Source organism: Pristiophorus japonicus, chromosome 9 (genome assembly GCF_044704955.1).
Source record: "Pristiophorus japonicus isolate sPriJap1 chromosome 9, sPriJap1.hap1, whole genome shotgun sequence".
In the NCBI taxonomy this organism is placed as follows: domain Eukaryota; kingdom Metazoa; phylum Chordata; class Chondrichthyes; family Pristiophoridae; genus Pristiophorus; species Pristiophorus japonicus.
The window spans coordinates 35453987-35476847 of record NC_091985.1 but is presented as its reverse complement, the minus strand read 5'-3'; the positions used below and the strand labels follow the sequence as shown (position 1 = coordinate 35476847).

The following is a 22861-nucleotide window of genomic DNA, read 5'->3' as shown; positions in this document are numbered from 1 at the left end:
CCTGGGAGAATAAATGCACCAATGGCAGTTTTCTCCTTCAGACCAACATCCCCAGCATCGAAGCACTGACCACACTCGACCAGCTCCGTTGGGCAGGCCACATTGTCCGCATGCCCGACACAAGACTCCCAAAGCAAGCACTCTACTTGGAACTCCTACACGGCAAGCGATCCCCAGGTGGGCAGAAGAAACTTTTCAAGGACACCCTCATAGCCTCCTTGATAAACATAAGAATTAGGAGCAGGTGTAGGCCATACAGCCCCTCGAGCCTGTTCAGCCATTTAATACGATCGTGGCTGATCCGATCATGGACTCAAGTCCACTTCCCTGCCGAGTCCCCATAACCACTTATCGGTTAACAAACCGTTTATCTCTGTCTTAAATTTATACAATGAGGCAGTGAATTTCACAGATTTACAACCCTCCGAGAAGAAATTCCTCCTCATCTCAGTTTTAAATGGGCGGTCCCTTATCCTCAGTTTATGCCCCCTAGTTCTAGTCTCCCCTATCAGTGGAAACATCCTCTCTGCATCCACCTTGTCAAGCCCCCTTCAATAAGATCACCTCTCATTACTCATTAGAATTCAGGAGAGGCTCAACTTACTCAACCAGTTATCATGGGTGACTTTAATCTACACATCGATTGGGCTAACCAAACTGGTAGCAATACTGTGGAAGAGGATTTCCTGCCATGTATAAGGGATGGTTTTCTAGACCAATATGTCGAGGAACCAACTAGAGAGCAGGCCATCCTAGACGGGGTCTTGTGTAACGAGAGAGGATTAATTAGCAATCTGGTCGTGCGGGGCCCCTTGGGAAAGAGTGACCATAATATAGTAGAATTCTTCATTTAAGATGGAGAGTGAGTTAATTCAGAGACTAGGATCCTTAACTTAAAGAAAGGAAACTTCGACGGTATGAGATGTGAATTGGCTAGGATAGACAGGAGAATGATACTTAAAGGGTTGACAGTAGGTAGGCAATGGCAGACATTTAAATATCACGTGGATGAACTACAACAATTATACATCCCTGTCTGGTGTAAGAATAAAAAAGGGAAGGTGGCTCAACCGTGGCTAACAAGGGAAATTAAGGATAGTGTTAAATCCAAGGAAGAGGCATATAAATTGGCCAGAAAAAACAGCAAACCTGAGGACTGGGAGAAATTTAGAATTCAGCAGAGGAGGACAAAGGGTTTAATTAGGAGGGGGAAAATAGGAGTATGAGAGTAAGCTTGCAGGGAACATTAAAAACTGACTGCAAAAGCGTCTATAGATATGTGAGGAGAAAAAGATTAGTGAACGCTAATGTAGGTCCCTTGCAGTCAGAATCAGGGGAATTCATAATGGGAACAAAGAAATGACAGACCAATTGAACAAATACTTCGGTTCTGGCTTCATTAAGGAAAACACGAATAACCTCCCGAAAATACTAGAGGACCGAGGGTCTAGCGAGAAGGGGGGAACTGAGGGAAATCCTTATTAGTCAGGAAATGGTGTTAGGGAAGTTGAAAGGTCTGAAGGCTGATCGTCTGCATCCCATAGTATTCAGGAAGTGGCTCTAGAAATAGTAGATGCATTGGTGGTCATTTTCCAACATTCCATGGACTCTGGTTCAGTTCCTGTGGATTGGAGGGTAGCTAATGTAACCACTTTTTAAAAAAGGGAGAAAACAAAGAATTATAGACTGGTTAGCCTGACATCAGTGGTGGGGAAAGTGCTGGAATCAATTATTAAGTATGTAATAGCAGCATATTTGGAAAGCAGTGACAGGATCGGTCCAAGTCAGCATGGATTTATGAAAGGGAATTCATGCTTGACAAATCTTCGAGTTTTTTGAGGATGTAACTGGTAGAGTGGATAAGGAAGAACCAGTGGATGTGGTGTATTTGGACTTTCAAAAGGCTTTTGACAAGGTCCCACACAAGAGAATTAAAGCACATGGTATTGGGGGTAATGTATTGATGTGGATAGAGAACTGGTTAGCAGACAGGAAGCAAAGAGTGGGAATAAATTGGTCCTTTTCAGAATGGCAGGCAGTGACTAGTGGGGTGCCGCAGGGTTCAGTGCTGGGACCCCAGCTATTTACAATATACATTCATGATTTAGACAAAGGAATTGAATGTAATATCTCCAAGTTTGCAGATGACACTAAGCTGGGTGGCAGTGCGAGATGCTAGGAGGCTGCAGGGGGACTTGGACAGGTTAGGTGAATGGGCAAATGCATGGCAGATGCAGTATAATGTGGATAAGTGTGAGGTTATCCACTTTGGTGGCAAAAACAGGAAGGCAGATTATTATCTGAATGGTGACAGATTAATAAAAGGGGAGGTACAACGAGACCTGGGTGTCATGGTACATCAGTCATTGAAGGTAGGCATGCAGGTACAGCAAGTAGTAAAGAAAGCAAATGGCATGCTGGCCTTCATAGCAAGGGGATTTCAGTATAGGAGCAGGGAGGTCTTACTGCAGTTGTACAGGGCCTTGGTGAGACCACACCTTGAGTATTGTGTGCAGTTTTGGTCACCTAATCTGAGGAAGAACATTCTTGCTATTGAGGAAGTGCAGCGAAGGTTCACCAGACTGATTCCTGGGGTGGCAGGACTGACATATGAAGAAAGACTGGATCGACTAGGCTTATATTCACTGGAATTTAGATGAATGAGAGGGGATCTCAGAAACATATAACATTCTGACTGGATTGGACAGGTTAGATGCAGGAAGAATATTCCCGATGTTGGGGAATTCCAGAACCAGGGGTCACAGTCTAAGGATAAGGGGTAAGCCATTTAGGACCGAGTTGAGGAGAAACTTCTTCACTCAGAGAATTGTGAACCTGTGGAATTCTCTACCACAAAGTTGTTGAGGCCAGTTCGTTAGATATATTCAAAAGGGAATTAGATGTGGCCCTTACGGCTAAAGGGATCAAGGGGTATGGAGAGAAAGCAGGAATGGAGTACTGAAGTTGCATGATCAGCCATGATCTTATTGAATAGTGGTGCAGGCTCGAAGGGCTGAATGACCTACTCCTGCACCTATTTTCTATGTTTCTAACATTTCCTCATAAGTCAACACCTTCATCTCCGGATTCAACCTAGTGAACCTTCTCTGAATTGCCTCCAAAGCAAGTATATCCTTTCTTAAATATGGAAACCAAAACTGTGCACAGTATTCCAGGTGTGGCATCACCAACACCCAGTATAACTGCAGCAAGACTTTCCTGCTTTTATACTCTATTCCCTTTGCAATAAAGGCCAAGATTCCATTGGCCTTCCTGGTCACTTGCTGTACCTTCATACTAACCTTTTGTTTCATGCACCAGGACCCCCAGGTCTTGCTGTACTACAGCACATTGCAATTTTTCTCCAATTAAATAATAACTTGCTCTTGATTTTTTTTCTGCCAAAGTGCATAATCTCTCACTTTCCAACATTATACTCCTTCTGCCAAATTTTGCCCAATCACTTAGCCTAACTGTCTGTCCTTTTGCAGCTTTATTGTGACCTCCTCACACATTGCTTTTCCTCCCATCTGTGTATCGTCAGCAAACTTGTCTACGTTATACTCGGTCCCTTCTTCCAAGTCGTTAATATAGATTGTAAATAGTTGGGGTCCCAGCACTGATCCCTGTGGCACCCTACTAGTTACTGATTGTCAACCCGAGCATGAACCATTTATACCGACTCTCTGTTTTCTGTTAGTTAGCCAATCCTCTAACCATGCTAATATATTACCCCCAACTCCGTGAACTTTTATCTTGTGCAGTAACCTTTTATGTGGCACCTTGTCAAATGCCTTCTGGAAGTCTAAATACACTGATTCCCCTTTATCCACCCTGTTCGTTACATCCTCAAAGAATTCCAGCAAATTTGTCAAACATGATTGCCCCTTCATAAATCCATGCTGACTCTGCCTGAATTAATTATGTTTTTCCAAATGTCCTGCTACTGCTTCTTTAAAATGGACTCCAACATTTTCACAACCACAGATGTTAGGCTAACTGGTCTATAGTTTCCTGCTTTTTGTCTGCCTCCTTTTTTTTTAAATAGGGGCATTACATTTGCAGTTTTCCAACCTGCTTTCCAATAAAGTGCAACATCCCCACCGACACCTGGGAATACCTGGCTAAAGACCGCTCTAAGTGGAGGAAGAGCATCTGGGAGGGCCCCGAGCACCTAGAGTCTAGTCGCCAAGAGCATGCAGAAAACAAGCGCAGGCAGTGGAAGGAACATGCGGCAAACCAGACTCCCCACCCACCCTTTTCTTCACCTGTGACAGAGACTGTAATTCCCATACTGTACAGTCACCTGAGAAATCACTTTTAAAGTGGAAGTCTTCCTTGATTTTGAGGGACTGTCTATGATGATGATCTATTGCTACCCTACCATGCTTCTTGTCATTACTGCCAGTGTTCACAGGGAAAAAAGATGCAATATATTAGGAACGAACAGGTCATTCAGTAAAGATTGTAATTTAAGGAGGCTGCTTTAATCTGAATTTGTTTTAGATCCTTCACCAGACCCACTGTTCCTAGAGTATGAACTGTATGACTATAGTATAATTTGTTAAATTCTGAAGGGGGAGGGAGAAAAGATTATATTTTTTATTTAGGAACCTGTTGAGATGAATGACAACTTTAAGAAGTCCATGCTTCTACAGTTGGTTGAGTCCTCAATCACAAACCTACTCAATTCAATATTAATTAGCTGTCATAAGCATAATTGGAGCTATGTTGAGGATTTATCCTACATCTAATTTTCACTTTATGCTGACCTTAAAAACTTGTGCTATCATGAGATGTAAAAAAAACATTGTAATTTAATCACAAAGGAAAGCTGCTTCCAAATGGTCTGGGTTTTACTGGCTTTTGAAATGTTGCTCTATTTTCTTTCAGGGCTGAATGTTCACAGTATGCTGAAACATGAGACCTTGGTTCTAACATTGGATGCGGTCTGTTTTCTAGAGAAGAAGCTGCTGTGGCATGATACCAGATTCTCCCCCCTCTATCCATTCAAACTACCTTACAGAGACTTTCCTTAAGAATTGATTGGAAAAACAAATTTAGACAAAATAATTTTTATTTTGTATGATTTCAATAAAATCATTTGACTTCAATTACAAAAGGTCATTATTTATATTAAAAGTGTCCCAAGTTAATTCAGCTATAAAGGGAAGAAAAACTTCTGTGGAATCGTTCCACTTGCTAGTTCGTGTCTAATTTGCCATCGCAATGCAGACCTTTTCTTCTCTGTTGGTACAACATAGTCATTTGGCACATAAATACGTTGAGGTTTCTATAGAGGGGTGGAGGGAATTCAAAGATCATTAATCTATTGATAAACCAAAAGCTACTTCTAAACTTACGAAGCAATTTAACAGCCAGATTAACATTTACAACAACAAAAAAATGGAGATCTACTCAGTTACATAACTCAGAAGTGCACAGCAAACATATCAACTTAGTCCAATAAACAGTGAAAATATTGTAGATATAAACTGCAGCAGATATTTATTTACAATATTGCAAGTGCAAAGTATAAAAATACTAATCAGCAGCAAGGTATATAATCTTTTAATTTGGATTTACACCAGCTATATTAAAGTTAATATGACCACCCTGATTCAAGAGAACTTAGCTTACATTAGTGGTTGTGAGAGATAGTGGGAGTCAGTAGATAGAGAGAAGAAAATAGACTCACCAGAGCTGGTTGGCTCTTATAAAGCATTTGTTCCTGAGGAAGAACAAGTTATACTTGAGATATTTATCCAAGAGTGCTAACATCACTATTTTAAAATTGCAGCTGTCCTGGTAAAGGAAGAGATACATACCCTTATTCCCCATCGCAGTTCTTTCCTATCTTTTTCTCCAGGAGTTTTGAATGTTTCCCAGTTTCGCTTGTATTCAAAATACCTGAAAGAGACAATTGCATATATGTAGTAAAATCTCTGCTCAACAGACACCCAAGATGTGTAGCTCATCACTTGGCTTAACAGGCTAGATAAGAAACACTGCAATACTTTTACATAAGAATTGGTGCACAAGAGACTCAACTGCAGCTGGTGAGACTCGAGAGAATTTGGGTCTATGGTATCTGATAAATTAAAGTAAGATGGTCCTTTTGGGCAAGGGAACTCCAATTAGGTAAAAACAGCTCTAGACGAATAAAAGTCTCAACTATCTTCACTAAGGATTCAAAAGTAATGGGTTTCTGTAGTAATCATATTTATAGTGAGTGGCTTCACAAGCAAAATTTTGATCATAATCGGCATAAACACTCCAAGATGGCTGGAGAACCAGAAAAACTTACATTAATGCAGTAGTGGACACTCTTGAAGGTAAGAAGGTACATTTTTATGGCAAATAGTAAAGGGGATCTTTTTGGAAGCACGATAATAAAAACTGGAAGTATTCAACTGATGACAAAACTTAAGTAAATATGAGAGATGGGAGAATGACGATTAACCCTCAGTTTTGAGAAATACTTTGGGTCGTGACCCCTGTTTAAATAGCACTGGAACTTAACAAGAATGAACTGCACTGCTGAAAATGTGTGTCAGGTATGTCAGCATCTAAAAAGAGGAAGTATGCATTAATAGCACAGAGCAAAATAATTGAAATATTGGGCCCAAGTTTCCACATGATTTGTGCCTGATTTTTTAGGAGCAACTGGTGGAGAACGGACTATCTTAGAAATCGCAATTCTCCACATTTTTTTTTCTGCAGTTCTAGTCAGGTAGAACAGTTCTACTTTGGAACAGAATTTTTTCTTCAAAAAGGGGGAGTGTCCGGCCACTGACGCCTGATTTCAAAGTTTCCACAGTGAAAACGTACTCCAAACTAACTTAGAATGGAGCAAGTGAAGATTTTTGTAGAACTGAAAAAACCTGTTCTACACATTAAAAAATCAGGCGCAGGTTACAAATTAGGCGTAGGGAACGAGGGGGGGGGGGGGGGGAGGGAAGTCATTAAATTCTACAATAAATCCTTATTTATACTTATACAAATATTATACAAATAAATCCAACCTGAATAAACATTTATAAGCAAAGAAAAGATTAAATAAACCATGTTCCTACCTGTGTGAAAGTTCTTCAGGCAGGTCTTTAGGAAGCGGTTTGCCGTCAGGAAGGGATTTCGGGCAGGGCCCGTCCCCAGCACCAGAGGTAGGTGGCGTCGGGTCGGGGAGAGGGAGGTCGGGTCGGATCTAGTCCGGGGGCGAGAGTCGGGGGGGGGGGGGGGGGGGGGGAAAAGCGGGAGTCGGCAGGAAGCAGAAGCTGGCCGTGGGAGGAGCCTTATTCACGCAGCCCCAGTGAGGCCATTCGGCCAGGGCTGCGTGCTTCAGGCCCCTCCCACACAGTTTCGGGCACCTGGAGCTACTGCACTTGCGTGCCCACTGTAGCGCGCATGTGCAGAGCTCCCGGCACTGTTTTCGGCGCAGGGTCCTAGCTCCGCCCCCTACAGCTCCTGCTGCGCCGAGGGCCAGAGGACCTGCAGGGAGGTGGAGAATACGGAGTGTTTTTTTAGGCGCACTTTGTGGCACGAAAAACGGCGCCCAGCTCGGAGAATCTTACATTCCAATCCTGTTACTGATTTAAAAAAATGGAAATGACTAACAAATCCAGCACTTACTTTGCTACAGGATCAGTTTTCTTTATGTTTCTTGTATGAGGATGATCCATTACTGGTCTAATAACTGCAATGGCATTGATTTTAAAAAGTTAAACGCATATTCCGTGCCATTTCAATGAGAGAATAAACTTAAATTTATACAGTGCCTCATCACATACCAAGTGCATCCCAAAGCACTTTATAGTCAATTAAATACTTTTGAATGTTCAGTCTTATGCAGGGAAGCAATTTGTATAGCAAGGTCCCATAAACAAGCGAGATGAATGATCAGTTGTTGGTAGAAGAGGAATTTTGACCAGGAATTGGAGAACTCTCTTCCCTTTGAATAGTGTCATTGAATATTTTATGCTAGTCTCCTGGAATCCTAACTAAGAAAGCAGTGTATAAAACTGAATTTAATAAAGTCTCTGATAGCCTCTTGATTTTAATCATGCTTCAGCTTAGAATATAGATTAGAATAGTTTCATTGAACATTAGTTTCTTTGGACAAAAGATTTACAAAAAGTTCTTAAATTGTGAGAAGCTAACATAGAGGAAAGATGAAAATGTAATACTCACATGATTTTGGTGCATTTGAAATACAACTGTAGCCTACAGGCCTATGGCTCCACTGCAGAGGAGAGGAAAATATTTCTCAATCAGCCTGATGCCTCGTTTGTACTATCCCAACAAACCTTCAGGGAAGAAAAACTGCCTAATCTAGCCGACACATGATTCCTGTACCGCAATATGTAGTTTGACTCTTATTACCAGAGGGCAATTGAGGCTGGTCAATACCCTTGCCAGTGTCACTCACATCCCAAGAACAAATAATTTTTATGAAAAGCAGTTACGTATATTTTTAATTCCATGCAATTTATTTATTTTTTATTTTTAAGTGTCCTCATTAGAACATGAATTGATCATATTTTATTTGAATATATTTTATAATTCTGCAATTTATATCCTACATCAATCAGAATTAAATGTACTCGAGAAAGAAATGTCCCTGACCACAAAACAAGCAAAGTTCAGATTAGTTACCAGATCTCTTGTGAAGAATGGTTGGGCAGAATTTGGTCGTCTTCCAGCTATGCTTCCAGCATCAGTTGTGCTGCTCAATTCTTCGCTTTCAGTGTCAGACTCTGCTTCACTGCGGAGAGTCTGAAATCTGCTGATCCTCTGTCCCAATTCACTGACTGCATCTTTTAAAAAATGTAACCAAAGATAAGGAAGCTGTTGTGATGTGCAATAAATAATGCAAAAGTCCACCAGTACTTTTCAGTTCAGGATTATAATCAATTACTGTGACCAAGAGTGAAGAATTCGATAAATTCCTCAAAGTGTGAGCAAAAGCAGCAGATAGGCTTCCCACTCTTCCCTCTCCTCCCACAGAACCTCATCGGTTCTTTGCTGCATCAAAAGAGGATCAGGAAAAGTTGCAGCACGTCTTCTTTGAGAAACCTCAAAAGTTTGTCACCATCTACTACGATGTACGAAGAAACATATTGGCAGTCCTGAACTGCTATTATATCCAAGCTCTCGCTTCTGAATACGGTTGGTACTAAAAAAACACATCTGTCCCTGGAGAATTCTGTATTTGAAAACAGATTATATTTTAAAATATTTCTCAAGTCCTGACTTGTGTACTGTAAAAGAGGTTTCTCCAGTTTACAGCTTCACCAAAGCTGGTGCCACTGTTTACATCATCTGTTACCCAGAATTTAGAATATTGTCCAAAAAAGATCAACATAAACCTATCGAATGATGCGATAAACTTTCAGGTCCTACATATTAATTTGCTTTATTGCCCTTTTGTTTCTTATCACAGCACAACCATAGGTACTCAAGACAAGAATAATTAAAAGCAAGGTGTTATCATAGGCAGTCCCTCGAAACGAGGATGACTTGCTTCCACACCAAAAAAGGAGTTCACAGGTGTTTTAATGAAGGACTTAATATTCCAGGTCCTGAACTACATGTTGAAGGGTGGAAGATGCCTGTGTGTGGATTTTTTTTTTTTTTTTTTAAAAACGTGTGGTGGCCATTGCACACCAACCACCACACGGGCTTGACAGAGCTAGGTCTTGGTCCAGTGGTAAGGATTAACCAAGACGACTAGGCCCATGCAGCAGAACAAGGTGTTATACATGCAGACTAAATAGCAAGTTTATAGTATCACCCATCACCACTTGTACCTCAGCTTATCTGCTGCTGAAACATCCATGCCTTTGTTACATAGGACATACGGCACAGAAACAGGCCATTTGGCCAAACTAATCTGTGCTGGTGACTTGGATAGGTTAGGTGAGTGGGCAAATGCATGGCAGATGAAGTATAATGTGGATAAATGTGAGGTTATCCACTTTGGTGGCAAAAACAGAGACAGACTATTATCTGAATGGTGACAGATTAGGAAAAGGGAAGGTGCAACGAGACCTGGGTGTCATGGTACATCAGTCATTGAAGGTTAGCATGCAGGTACAGCAGGCGGTTAAGAAAGCAAATGGCATGTTGGCCTTCATAGCGAGGGGATTTGAATACAGGGGCAGGGAGGTGTTGCTACAGTTGTACAGGGCCTTGGTGAGGCCACACCTGGAGTATTGTGTACAGTTTTGGTCTCCTCATTTGAGGAAGGACATTCTTGCTATTGAGGTAGTGCAGCGAAGGTTCACCAGACTGATTCCCGGGATGGCGGGACTGACCTATCAAGAAAGACTGGATCAACTGGGCTTGTATTCACTGGAGTTCAGAAGAATGAGAGGGGACCTCATGGAAACGTTTAAAATTGACGGATTTAGACAGGTTAGATGCAGGAAGAATGTTCCCAATGTTGGGGAAGTCCAGAACGAGGGGTCACAGTCTGAGGATAAGGGGTAAGCCATTTAGGACCGAGATGAGGAGAAACTTCTTCACCCAGAGAGTGGTGAACCTGTGGAATTCTCTACCACAGAAAGTAGTTGAGGCCAATTCACTAAATATATTCAAAAAGGAGTTAGATGAAGTCCTTACTACTCGGGGGATCAAGGGTTATGGCGAGAAATCAGGAAGGGGGTACTGAAGTTTCATGTTCAGCCATGAACTCATTGAATGGCGGTGCAGGCTAGAAGGGCTGAATGGCCTGCTCCTGCACCTATTTTCTATGTTTCTATTCTCCACAGGAGTCTCCTCCATTCCATCTACCTCATCTCAGCCTTTCAGCATATCTTTCTATTCCCTTTTCTCATGTACTCATCTTGTTTCCTTTTTAAAAAGCATCTAAGCAATTTGCCTCAACTACTCATCACTCTCCGAGTAAAAGACATTTCTCATTTCCATATTGGATTTAAGAGTAACTATCTTGTATTGATGGCCCTATTTTTGGATTCGCTCCACATTTACCTTGTCCAGCCCATTCATAATTTTAAAGACCTCTATGCCTTCACTTTTCTAAAAGAGAAATGCCACAACCTGTATAATCTTTCCCGATAGCTGTAATCTCTTAGTTCTGGTAGCATCCTTGTAAAACATTTTTGCACTGTTTCCAGTGCTTCTATGCCCTTTTTATAGTATGGAGACCAGAGCTGTGCACAGATTCAAGTATCTTTATCATCACTGAAGTTAAGCTGACTAGTCTACAGTTCTAAGTGCAGCCTGACCAAGATCCTACACACAAGTTTAACATAACTTCACTACTTCCGAATTCTAACCCCTAGAAATAAATCCCAGTGCTTTGTTAACATTTTTCATTGCTTTGCAGACCTGCTATGCTGCTTTTAATGATTTGTTCACCTGTATCCCTAGATCTCTGCTTTCTTCTTTTCTAAGGTGTCGGTGATGTTTCTGTTTTTCCTACATTTATCTATGTTAAAGTTAATTTGCCACTTAACTGCCCAGTCTTCAAGTTTATGAATGTCTTCTTGTGTTATGTTGCATTCTTCCTCAGTGTTAGCTATACCCCCCACTTTGGTATCATCTGCAAATTTTTTATATTGAATTACTTATTCCCAAGTCCAGATCATTAATGTAAATTATGCACAGTCGTCCGAGCACTGATCCTTGTGGAACCAGAAGACATGGCCTGAACTTGAAGGGCGGTAAATTCAAAACGAATCTGAAGAAAGATCATTTCAGTGAGCAAGTGGAAAATCCATAGAACAAGCACTTTAGGGAGATGGTGGAAGCAGACAGTGTTGATTCATTCAAATATAAATTAGATAGCTTTCTTTCAGAAAATATTATCGAATATAGCACGAGTAATTTGAGACATGACATATTGCAAGTGTAGCATGCTTGGGGAGAACAGAGAACATTGGACCTACAGTTCCCAAAGCTTTCCACTGCTGAGGATTTTCCTCATCTCACGTTTGGGTCTGTTGTAGATAAATTGAGAGAGACTGATTGTGACAATTAATCAGCAACTTGATTATTGAGTTATGCAACTACCAGTCTAGAAAGTCTTTGTATTGGGGGCTTGGATTTATTGCATATGGGGAACTGCATTTTTGTATAATCACATGCAACCCACTCATTACTTGTATCACATGGATCCTGTACCCCCGCTCCGAAAGGTTGCGCATTTCTGCACTGGGGAATTTTTTTCTGGAAGTTGGAGCAGAGACAGAGGGTGCTTTACTCTGCATCTAAACATTTCATTCTTGACCTGGGAGTGCATGATTCTAATTCCGGGTAGCCAAAATGGAAATATTCCATTCCCTAGCTCATCCCTCATTTTGATGAGCACAAAATTAACAAAAAAAAAAATGTAATTAGCCACACAGGCTAGGAAGGTTCCCTGTTTAATCCCCAAGTTACATGATCTCAGCCAAGGCAGGAGCAGGAATGCAGTAGGGGTTCAAACCTGTGACCATGTGATTTTTAAAACCACAAAGGTCTATTTAAAAAAAACACAAAGCAAGCACATATCATTCTAAAGCTGATCAAAGAGCTCTGAACATATAGGGGTCAAGTTTCGGCTGGCCCCTAGAATGGTGCACATCGGAGAGGCCCGCCTAATTTATAGAACAAAAATTGCGGCGAATACTTACCTCGCGATTCTCCAATAGCTGTGGGCCCAATTCCACCTCGGCGCGGCGCAGCAGGAGCTGCTGGGGGCGAAGCTACAGCCCTGCGCCGAAAACAGTGCCGGCAGCTGCGCGCGTGCGCAGTGGAGGCTGCGCGCATGCTCAGTAGCTGCCGGCGTCCTGTCTCTGGGGCGACGGCCCTATCCCAGGCCGAAAGGACGTCGCCCCTATCCCCGGCCGAGTGGCCTGCACATCTTACCTCAGTGGCGGGGCTCACCCACCCGGTCTCTCGCTGGGGCGTGCCCCGCCCGAAGAGTCGGCGGCCCGGCATCATCATCTTTCCCTCCCCCCCCCACCTCTTCTTCTTCCCCCCCCCCTCTTCTTCTCTCCTCCTCCTCCTCCTCCCTCCCCCCCTCCATCATCATCTTCTCTTCCCCTCTTCTCCCTGGTGCTGGTGAGTAGAAATAATTTTTTATTTGTGATTTTTAATTTTATTTTTTAATTTTAATTTTTTAATTTATTTGGATTGATTTATTGGTTTATTTATCATTTATTATTGATGATGGCTCTTTATTTGTAAAAGTGAAGTGTTTAGTGTTTGTTAACCCCCTCCCCCCCCCCACCCCTTCGTTCCCTACGCCTGATTTGTAACCTACGCCTGATTTTCTAAGTGTAGGCAAGGTTTTTCTGAGCGTACAAAAATCTACACGTACTCCATTCTAAGTTAGTTTGGAGTAAGTTTTCACTGCCTAAACTTTCAAAACAGGCGTAAGTGGCTGGACACGCCCCCTTTTGAAAAACAAATCTGTTCTAAACTGAAACTGTTCTAACAGACTAGAACTGGAGCAAACTAAATGCCGAGAATTGCAATTTCTAAAATACTCCATTCTAAACCAGTTACTCCAAAAAAATAGGAGCAACTCAGGCCGAAACTTGACCCCATAATTTCCTGTATACTCAAAACAAAATTTAAGAATACACAGGCAAGAAGCAGATAAACCTTCAAGCACCCCCATCCTCTAAATATGCGCTCTTACCGAACACTTCCTCTTGTGGTTTGTCAAGATCATCTATTACTGAAATGCAGTTAGAAGATCCATTTCTACTGCTATGCTGGCTGACTGTATCTGTATTATTAGACGACCCATCACTTTTTATGCTATCCAGTGTAAGCAGAGGCCGCTGGTTGAAAGAATTGGGTAAATCACTGTTGGTCTGATCCTGTGAATTGTCCTTGCTTTGACTCAAAATATCAGTCCCAGTCAGGTGGTCTGAGAAGCTATTTTCTTCAACGTCTCCCAAGGCCTGAGACTTTTTAACATTTACTGTGGATTGATCAGAGTCCTCTTGACTCGATTGTTCAGAACAAAACAAGGATGATGATTTTTCTTCTTCATCATCATTGTCACTCTTCAGTGAGTGATCATGCATTTTTAGACATGATTACTCAATTAACTACTACACAGTCTAGTTTTCTACGTCCTCTTTGACAACTAACAATTCACCGGCAATACATTTCAGCAGATGGAGAGGCTTAATAACTCTTTCATGAAGAGAGTAGTAAGGTAAGAGGCTTAGGGCACAATTACATGAAGCAGCATTTAATTACTGCAGAGCCAATACCTGAGCAGACAACCAAATCTCATTTTGGGCAATCTGCCTAATGGAATAAGCTGTCCTTCAATAATTAGAAATGGCTTACATGCATGAAGTACGCCCCAAGAAGTAACAAATAACTAACCCATTATATTTACCAGAGTCAGTCTCACTGATTGTTGATTCATCATAAATGTGCAATTGTCCATTCTTCTTCCTGCAAAATATAGATCAATTAATTTTCTAAATACAAAAGTCTGTGTCGAACCCATGCAACATGCAAACTGTGGCAGTACTGGATACTGGGTGCAAAAAGTGAGAAATTGATCAATTTTCAAGCATCAACACTGCTTCCTTTATGGTCACAAAATTCACTCTATATTAACAGATTTGGTTGCTACTTTTTTTTTTTTAAAAAAGAATATTTCTCTTACGTTCCAGATTAAAAAATGTCCTTTACAGTTAACCAAATGTAGCTGTGACTGGGACAAACGAGGTCGATTCCCTGTTACACAATGTATTAATGCACCAGTCAGAAATCCAATGTGGATCCTATAAATCGTTAACAGTAGTCATTTAAACCCTTTAAAACATTCTGCATATGGTATTTAGAACTTTTGTTTCTATTTACAAACATCAAAAGCTGGGAAGAGAAACAGGCAGGCAGTCACCCCACCACTTGTGAGCACTGCAAGCCATTGCAGAATAGGCCATCTTCCTATCCCATAATGATTGAAGGTGCATGGCTTAGCAATAATTTGTGGGGGAGATCAAAGAGTAGAAAATCACTGGCCATTAAATAAAAGTAATGCTGCAGTCAAACTCTGATAAATACATAGCTGTGTTAAGAAAACTTATTTGGCCATTTCATCTGCCACTTATAAAAACAAAAGCCTGACAATTTCCACATTTGTATCACAGCTATTTAATTCTGAGAATTCCAAGAATATTCCAGCTATGAAAATGAAATGCAACAAGTTTCTGATGTTGTCCCTAGAGTACTGTGAACAGAAAAATGTACTGTGGTTCCATATATTTCATGGTTCTACTTTACATTGTTCAGCACTCAAACTTTACAGGTGAAATTAGTCTGCTTAAGATATTTTGAATGTTACCATGGAAATTAAGAACTCAAAATATTACTTCAACATTTCAACAAAGCTGAGAAGGGTGATAATTGTATTACAGTCTATTCCTGACCATGCAACATCATTTTTGCTCTCAAACAAATCAATAATTCAAATTAAGCAATTTAAATAATACAGCAAATTGTGAATTTAGTGCTACACAAATTTTTAATCATCAAGTTAATTTAAATTCAGCAAACTGATGTATAGATCTGTAGTACATTCTTCTAACCTGACCAAAAAGCGAATTTTCATTTTACATACCGCAATACTTTTCTCCGGATAATCGGTTTTCTGTTGCTTTCAGATGGTGCTTCAGGACTGCATGTGTTGCTGTTCTCAGGCTCCACTTGACTGCAATTACTCTCCTGATCTGGGCTGGTCTGAAGAATTAGCCTAGATGGTGCTGATGTACATCGAAAACGATTTGGGGCTACTGAGTATCTGCTATATGTGTCACACTGATGAAATTCTGTAGGATGACCATAAAAAGTCTCTACCCCCCTCCAATATGAAGACTATAAAATAGGAGAGAAGAATGCACCAATTAAAAAGGTAGTTTTTAAACTCAACAATTTCATTAGAAAGTCACTGAACTCATGTTCTCTGGATTATTAGTCCAGGCCTCAGGAGATAACCTCAACAAGCTGACTCAGGTAGACAGTCTTACTAGGTTCATACCTATGCTTCCAATACTTAACTTTTCCTATATATTTATATCCATAATTATTGATGAGGAAAATAAGTTTAAGATTTTGAACTTCTTTTTAATAATTAAGACAGTAAGCAATTGACCCGAGTGTGCCAGGCACTCCACAGTTAAGAATAGGCTATTCTGTGCATTGATGTTCATAGTTTCAGTCCCTAAATCTCCCATTGCAGTCCCAATATTCTTGCCTTTACTCCTCTGCCTGGTAGATTATTCCAAACATTTATCAACCCGAGTGGACAAGTACTTCCCGATATCGGTTATAAAATTTACTTTTCACGAATTCTCGTTGCTTTCTAGTCACTTTGAAGCACTAATCTGAGTTTACCTTATCTGCACTATGTAATATTTTAAATTCATCACTGAGATCCTCCTTCAAGTGCCTTCTTTATAGAGTATAAAGTTTAAATGCTTTCCTCATAAGTCATCCCCTTTACATTTGAGATCAGCTGCGTTGTTATTCCCAGTACCCTTTATGTGCATACATATTATTTGTGGAAAAGCTGAACACAATATTCATTGGCCTGGAATTTGCGGTGGGTAATAACAGTGAACGAACAGCGTTTGCTGTAATTACCCTTCTGAACCTGACTGCAACTTCAGGATTTGGTGCATGCACATCCTAACGTGGAAATCCTGAAGTTGCGATCAGTCATTCACTGCTCCAACATTGGCTTCACCGGCCGGCAATCAGTGTAATCAGGAAAATCAGTGAAACTGACAAAAGCTTCGGCTCTTAGCCGAAGATAAAGGTACACGGAGTCAGAGGAAATGTATTAGTATGGATCGAGAATTGGCTGGCTAACAGAAAGCAGAGAGTCGGGATAAATGGGTCCTCTTCGGGTTGGAAATCGGTGGTTAGTGGTGTGCCACAGGGATCGGTGCTGGGACCACAACTGTTTACAATATACATAGATGACCTGGAAGAGGGGACAGAGTGTAGTGTAACAAAATTTGCAGATGACACAAAGATTAGTGGGAAAGCGGGTTGTGTAGAGGACACAGAGCGGCTGCAAAGAGATTTAGATAGGTTAAGCGAATGGGCTAAGGTTTGGCAAATGGAATACAATGTCGGAAAATGTGAGGTCATCCACCTTGGGAAAAAAAAAAGTAAAAGGGAATATTATTTGAATGGGGAGAAATTAGAATGTTATTTGAATGGGGTGCAGAGGGACCTGGGGGTCCTTGTGCATGAAACTCTTTTTGGAGTTTATCTGCAAAACAAAGAAACATTAAACCGTGCCACCCGACCTGGGTGACACACCAGACATTTACAAGGCCCCTTTTTTTTTCCCCCTTTTTTTTTTTGTGTTTTTCTTTTTTTTGGTTTTTTTGGGTTTTTTTTGGGCACTAAAATCACAATTTTTCCCCAGTGCCCCCTATAAAAGGGAAGGGGGACACTAAAAGCACCGGCAATTAAAACAAATTAAACTTTAAAACGTAAAATCAAATTAAAATTTGGTTATCCCAAAAAGTTAGTTTGCAGGTGCAGCAGGTAATCAGGAAGGCGAATGGAATGTTGGCCTTCATTGCGAGAGGGATGGAGTACAAAAGCAGGGAGGTCCTGCTGCAACTGTACAGGGTATTGGTGAGGCCGCACCTGGAGTACTGCGTGCAGTTTTGGTCACCTTACTTAAGGAAGAATATACTAGCCTTGGAGGGGGTACAGAGACGATTCACTAGGCTGATTCCGGAGATGAGGGGGTTACCTTATGATGATAGATTGAGTAGACTGGGTCTTTACTCGTTGGAGTTCAGAAGGATGAGGGGTGATCTTATAGAAACATTTAAAATAATGAAAGGGATAGACAAGATAGAGGCAGAGAGGTTGTTTCCACTGGTCGGGGAGACTAGAACTAGGGGGCACAGCCTCAAAATACGGGGGAGCTAATTTAAAACCGAGTTGAGAAGGAATTTCTTCTCCCAGAGGGTTGTGAATCTGTGGAATTCTCTGCCCAAGGAAGCAGTTGAGGCTAGCTCATTGAATGTATTCAAATCACAGATAGATAGATTTTTAACCAATAAGGGAATTAAGGGTTATGGGGAGCGGGTGGGTAAGTGGAGCTGAGTCCACGGCCAGATCAGCCATGATCTTGTTGAATGGCAGAGCAGGCTCGAGGGGCTAGATGGCCTACTCCTGTTCCTAATTCTTATGTTCCGCAGTAATATCGCCGCTAAATACCCCATTAAAAGTTAGACCTTTCTGGATTAGGTGTAACTGGGGTTTTAACAGTGCATTGACTCCTAAACAAACATTATGGTCCTGAAAAAATTTATTTTTAATTTTATGGAGTGTCAAATTTATCCATTTTAATAAAATTTACAATTAAGAAACCTTTAAAAAAAATTGTTTTAAAAAGTTTGTTTAACTTTATTTCATGTTTACCATTTCTCCATGTGACAGCCCCAATCTTTGATTTACTCGCTCCAACATTTTTATAAAGTCACTTCCTGATTCCCACTGAGAAATTCTGCATTATGATTAGCTGCATTGACAGCTTGTTGATGTCACAGCAGCTCGCACTAGGGGATCCCAATTAACTTACACTGATCTCAACTGAACGTGAGAAAAGCCAACCTTCCCGTTGTGAGATTGGCACAGCTTTTCTTTGCCACTGACCGCAAATTACGGGCCTAAATGTTGTTTGATCAGTGCATTGTAAAGTCTTAATATAACTTCTGGAGAATTTCATTCATTCGCCATATTGTCGGGAAAATGAAAATGATATGTCTGCTATTACTCAAGAGGTCTCACGGGACTAAGTTTATTCCATTCATTATACATTTGTAATCTGTATTTATTGACTTATACTTGTAAATTTAATATTCAATTTGTCTGACCAATGACATAATCAACCTAAATCCTTTTGTAAACTTTTAGCTGCATCCTCTGTCTCCACTGTTTTCTCTATTGTGTTACTAGCAAACAAAAATCAACTAACCAGATTTTCTTTTTCTGAGTTGAACGCTCGTTGAGTTGTAGTTTGGGTTGCTGAAAGAGGATGATGTATGGAACGATTTCTCATCTGTGAAACTTAATAGGAAACCAGAGTTTAAAAAAATGTTCTAAAAATAGCATCCTGCTCTCTACAAATATTTTCTACTTATTGCATTTGAACAGTCTAATCTATCAAAAGTATTGCAAATGAATTCAGCAGTCACAAGAGCTAAACTTTTCACATAGAGGGATAGGTTTGTGGAATTTTTAAAATTCTGTAAGTGACCAGCCATTTAACATATGAGCAAAGTCATATAAGAAACATTAAGTTTTTCATGTAAACAATTTAGATAATGAATTGCATCTGTCTTCCACTTTGCTTCAAGGTTACTTTCTCAGTAACCTTTTTCCTTCTATCTTAGCATGGCTGCTGTATTGATTTGACAGTACCGTGTGTTGGTGTCACGTATCAATCAATAATTCCATAATAGCGGTCATTTTTACATTTCATTTATGTGAGCTAATATTCTATTGGTTAATTCAAACCAGCATATTCATTGATATATGATGCAGAATTGGCTGAGGGACAGAAAGCAAGAGTAGTGGTGCACAATTGTTTATCAGACTGAAGATTTTTTTTTAGCAGCTAGTTGTGATCTGGAATACACTGCCTAAAAGGGTGGTAGAATGGAAGCAAATTCAATAGTAACTTTCAAAATAGAATTGGATAAATACTTGAAGGGGGAAAAAATGCAGGGCTATGGGGAAAGTGCAAGGGTGTGGGAATAATAGGATAGCTCTTTCAAAGACACGCTGGGCCGTATGGCTTCCTTCTGTGCTGTATGATTCTATGATCCTTTGTCCAGTATCTCTCGCTCTCTGAAAACATGCATGCAACAAGACCAGCTGACTAACAGAATGGCCCTTCATGTCATTTTCTGAATGCAGTTTAGTGCAACTTCCAACAGTTTGGGGCAGCTATCACTTTAATTATCACAATTAAAGGTAATCAATATTATAAATTATTAAAGCAAAGTTTCAAAGGAAACCTTTCACATTTGTTTCATGGATCTAAATAGTTATCATCTCATCTGCAGCATTCGTTTGCTTGACAGCAGCACTCAATCCTGATACTGGTAACATCAAACAACCAAATAAGCCAAGAATAGGCAGAGAGAAACATGAAACAAGAGTTCGACCATTTGCCAGTTTGGCCTATGCATGTACGGACTAATGAGATTGAAGGAGTATAGCTAAGGAAAAGGCTGGCAGTCAATGGAAAGTAAAATTGAGCGGGGTGTAAAACAGGCAGCCAATCCGATCCGTTTACCGATGGGTGGGTTAGGTTAAAATTAACCCCCATAATTTTGAGCCTGATTACTGGAAGTTGCAATTACATTGTGCATTCAGAAAGTCCCCCCTTCTGCAAAATGAATGGATTAATGTTATACAGTACTATGACCTTCAAAAATCTAAACTCCTATTTTCTCTTCAAATGCTCCAATACTAAGCTTAATGTTTGTAATAATCTTATAGAAACATAGAAAATAGGTGCAGGAGTAGGCCTTTCGGCCCTTCGAGCCTGCACCGCCATTCAATGAGTTCATGGCTGAACATGCAACCTCAGTACCCCATTCCTGCTTTCTCACCATACCCCCCGATCCCCCCAGTAGCAAGGACCACATCTAACTCCCCCCCAAGAACACATCCAGTGAATTGGCCTCAACAACTTTCTGCGGCAGAGAATTCCACAGGTTCACCACTCTCTGGGTGAAGAAGCTTCTCCTCATCTCGGTCCCAAATGGCCCACCCCCCATCCCCAGACTGTGACCCCTGGTTCTGGACCTCCCCAACATTAATAAGAACAGAAGAACAGAAGAACACAAGAATTAGGAACAGGAGCAGGCCATCCAGCACCCCCAAGCCCGCTCCACCACCCAACAAGACCACAGCTGATACGGCCGCGGACCCAGCTCCACCCACCCTTAATTCCCTCACTGGTTAAAAATCCATCCACCTGCGACCCGAACACACCCAATGAGCCAGCCCCAACCGCCTCCCTGGGCAGAGAATTCCACAGACTCACAACCCTCTGGGAGAAGAAATTCCCCCTCAACTCGGCTACAAACCGGCTCCCCCGCATCCCGAGGCCGCGCCCCCCAGCTCCAGCCCCCCCGACCAGCGGAAACAAGCTCCCCGCCTCCATCCCGTCCACCATCTTCCCATAGATTCCATACACTCCTATCACCAGAAACTTTGACAACTCAAAGAATTGCTCCCAACTTTTGACAGTCCCACACAAAATTTCAGTCCAGGTTTAATAAACCAACATTGTAAGGGACAGTATTTTATTTCCTCTTTTATCCTTCATTGATTACATTTCACTTGCTTGATTGCCCAAACACAAGACAAGCTATTTTAATCACAAATGCCCAGAATAAGCATAACTTGTCATACCATAGTTTGATGACTTTATACTGCCTCGTGACTCCATTGTATCACTGGTTTTACTGGAGCTTTGACTCTTTGAACGCTCATGCTTGATCAGCTCCTCCAGATCTGAAAGAACAGAAAGTGTAATTGCATTTAGTCCTAGCACAGATTCTGTTTGGAAGAGTTACAGCAATGCATCCTTAATCAAGGTTTTGAACTGATCTGTAACTTCATTTTTTTTCATGAAGATTTATGATTTCCAGTTAGAGTGGGAACACTAACCAAATTAAATTGTTAATACTAAAAAGGGATGCAGTCTGCACCCACATAGTGTTAACTATTACAGCCCTGACTTACTAGCCAGATGATGTAGGCTTTAGTTTAGAGCAAGCCAGGCTACTAAATGTATGTCTCAGCAACAGATGATGTTCCCGAGTTTGATTGTTCTTTGGTTCCTTGGTTCCCCCCCCAATCAATCATAGTTTGTGCATCAATTCATGCAGCTTTTTATTAAATCGGATAGGTGTTAAGAGCTGCACAATTCCACTCTCACAAGATGAACTGCACGGTGCTTGATCTTAGGATCAGGGAACGAGATGAGTATCTTCTTCCTTTCCTCCACTTGCCCCACTTTCTTCACACAGGTTTGAACAGGAATGGTCACAGCTCAAAATAGTCCAACTACACTTGGGGGCGGCCACTTGATCAAAGTCACACGATTGTAAAAGTTACAATATCCCATCATATATCTCCATCTTCAGGAAAGGATTAAAATTAAAAACCCATCTATCCTATCAGTGTCGAATTTATGTGTAGGACTTAAATAGCCCCCTCGTGGAAATAAACAGCTATTTTCTACAACCACTGCTTGGCGTGACGCAGTTCCTTACCTCTTCTAAACTCTCGAAGTTGATGTTGTGGAACATTGTGGTAGCCCAACAGATGCAACTGCTCTATAACATCTTGATCTGTAAAGTCCAGTCCAGCCATTGCTGAAGAACAAAAAATATGGCTTTCTTTTAGTATTTACAGCATTTAATTGAGGTTCTTTCATAATGGCTGTGCCATACTCAAAATATATAGATTACAAGTTTTTTTTAAATCGTATAAATTTCTTGTTCTCGTTTAGAAGACCTTTCCAGCAGCCAGGGCTCCACAAGAAGCTGGCAGCCCGGGGTGGGGGAAGGCGGACTCGCCCATTGCCTCGCCCTCCTGCCTTCCTTCCTTTAAATAATTAAACCCTGTTTAAATGACAACAGCTCTCACGGGGGACTTTAATGCCCACTGACCGTGCGGTGCTGCCTCTTTCTCTTTCTCTTTCTCTTCCTCTTCCCGTATGTGTGCCGCTCTGCTCTTCTTTCCCTGCGGGTTCTTTCTTTTTATTATTTTTAAACGGCTTCCTCGCGCGGTACAGCTCGCGGGAACGTTCCAACTGTTCAAACAGCGA

General features: G+C 41.1%; 2 protein-coding genes across 2 annotated transcripts in view; one reads left to right on the top strand and one right to left on the bottom strand.

Moving 5' to 3' along the window:
• Positions 1-5122, top strand: part of mrpl4 (mitochondrial ribosomal protein L4) — a 26895-nt gene extending 21773 nt beyond the window's left edge. The window contains exon 9 of the mRNA XM_070889269.1: positions 4894-5122. Within this exon, the coding sequence (XP_070745370.1) occupies positions 4894-5039 (146 nt within the window). The 3' untranslated portion in view covers positions 5040-5122. The remainder of the gene's footprint in view (positions 1-4893) is intronic.
• On the bottom strand, positions 5060-22861 carry hyls1 (HYLS1 centriolar and ciliogenesis associated). The gene is made up of 12 exons (XM_070889268.1): positions 22704-22861; positions 22305-22406; positions 21439-21540; positions 18986-19077; positions 15599-15852; positions 14366-14424; positions 8653-8813; positions 8188-8239; positions 7630-7693; positions 5829-5910; positions 5699-5731; positions 5060-5293 (listed from the first exon to the last, which is right to left on the bottom strand). Exons 2-12 carry the CDS (start codon positions 22402-22404, stop codon positions 5162-5164), a joined length of 1131 nt encoding a protein of 376 aa, XP_070745369.1. The 5' UTR covers positions 22405-22406; positions 22704-22861; the 3' UTR covers positions 5060-5161.

Coding starts and splice junctions, on each gene's coding strand:
- hyls1 (XM_070889268.1), bottom strand. CDS start 22,404: ATGGCTGGACTGGACTTTACAGATCAAGATGTTATAGAGCAGTTGCAT. Junction 8,814..14,365: donor AATCAGTGAGACTGACTCTG/GTAAATATAATG, acceptor ATTTTTTAAAAG/ATGCAGTCAGTGAATTGGGA. Junction 5,732..5,828: donor AACTGCGATGGGGAATAAGG/GTATGTATCTCT, acceptor GTTCTTCCTCAG/GAACAAATGCTTTATAAGAG.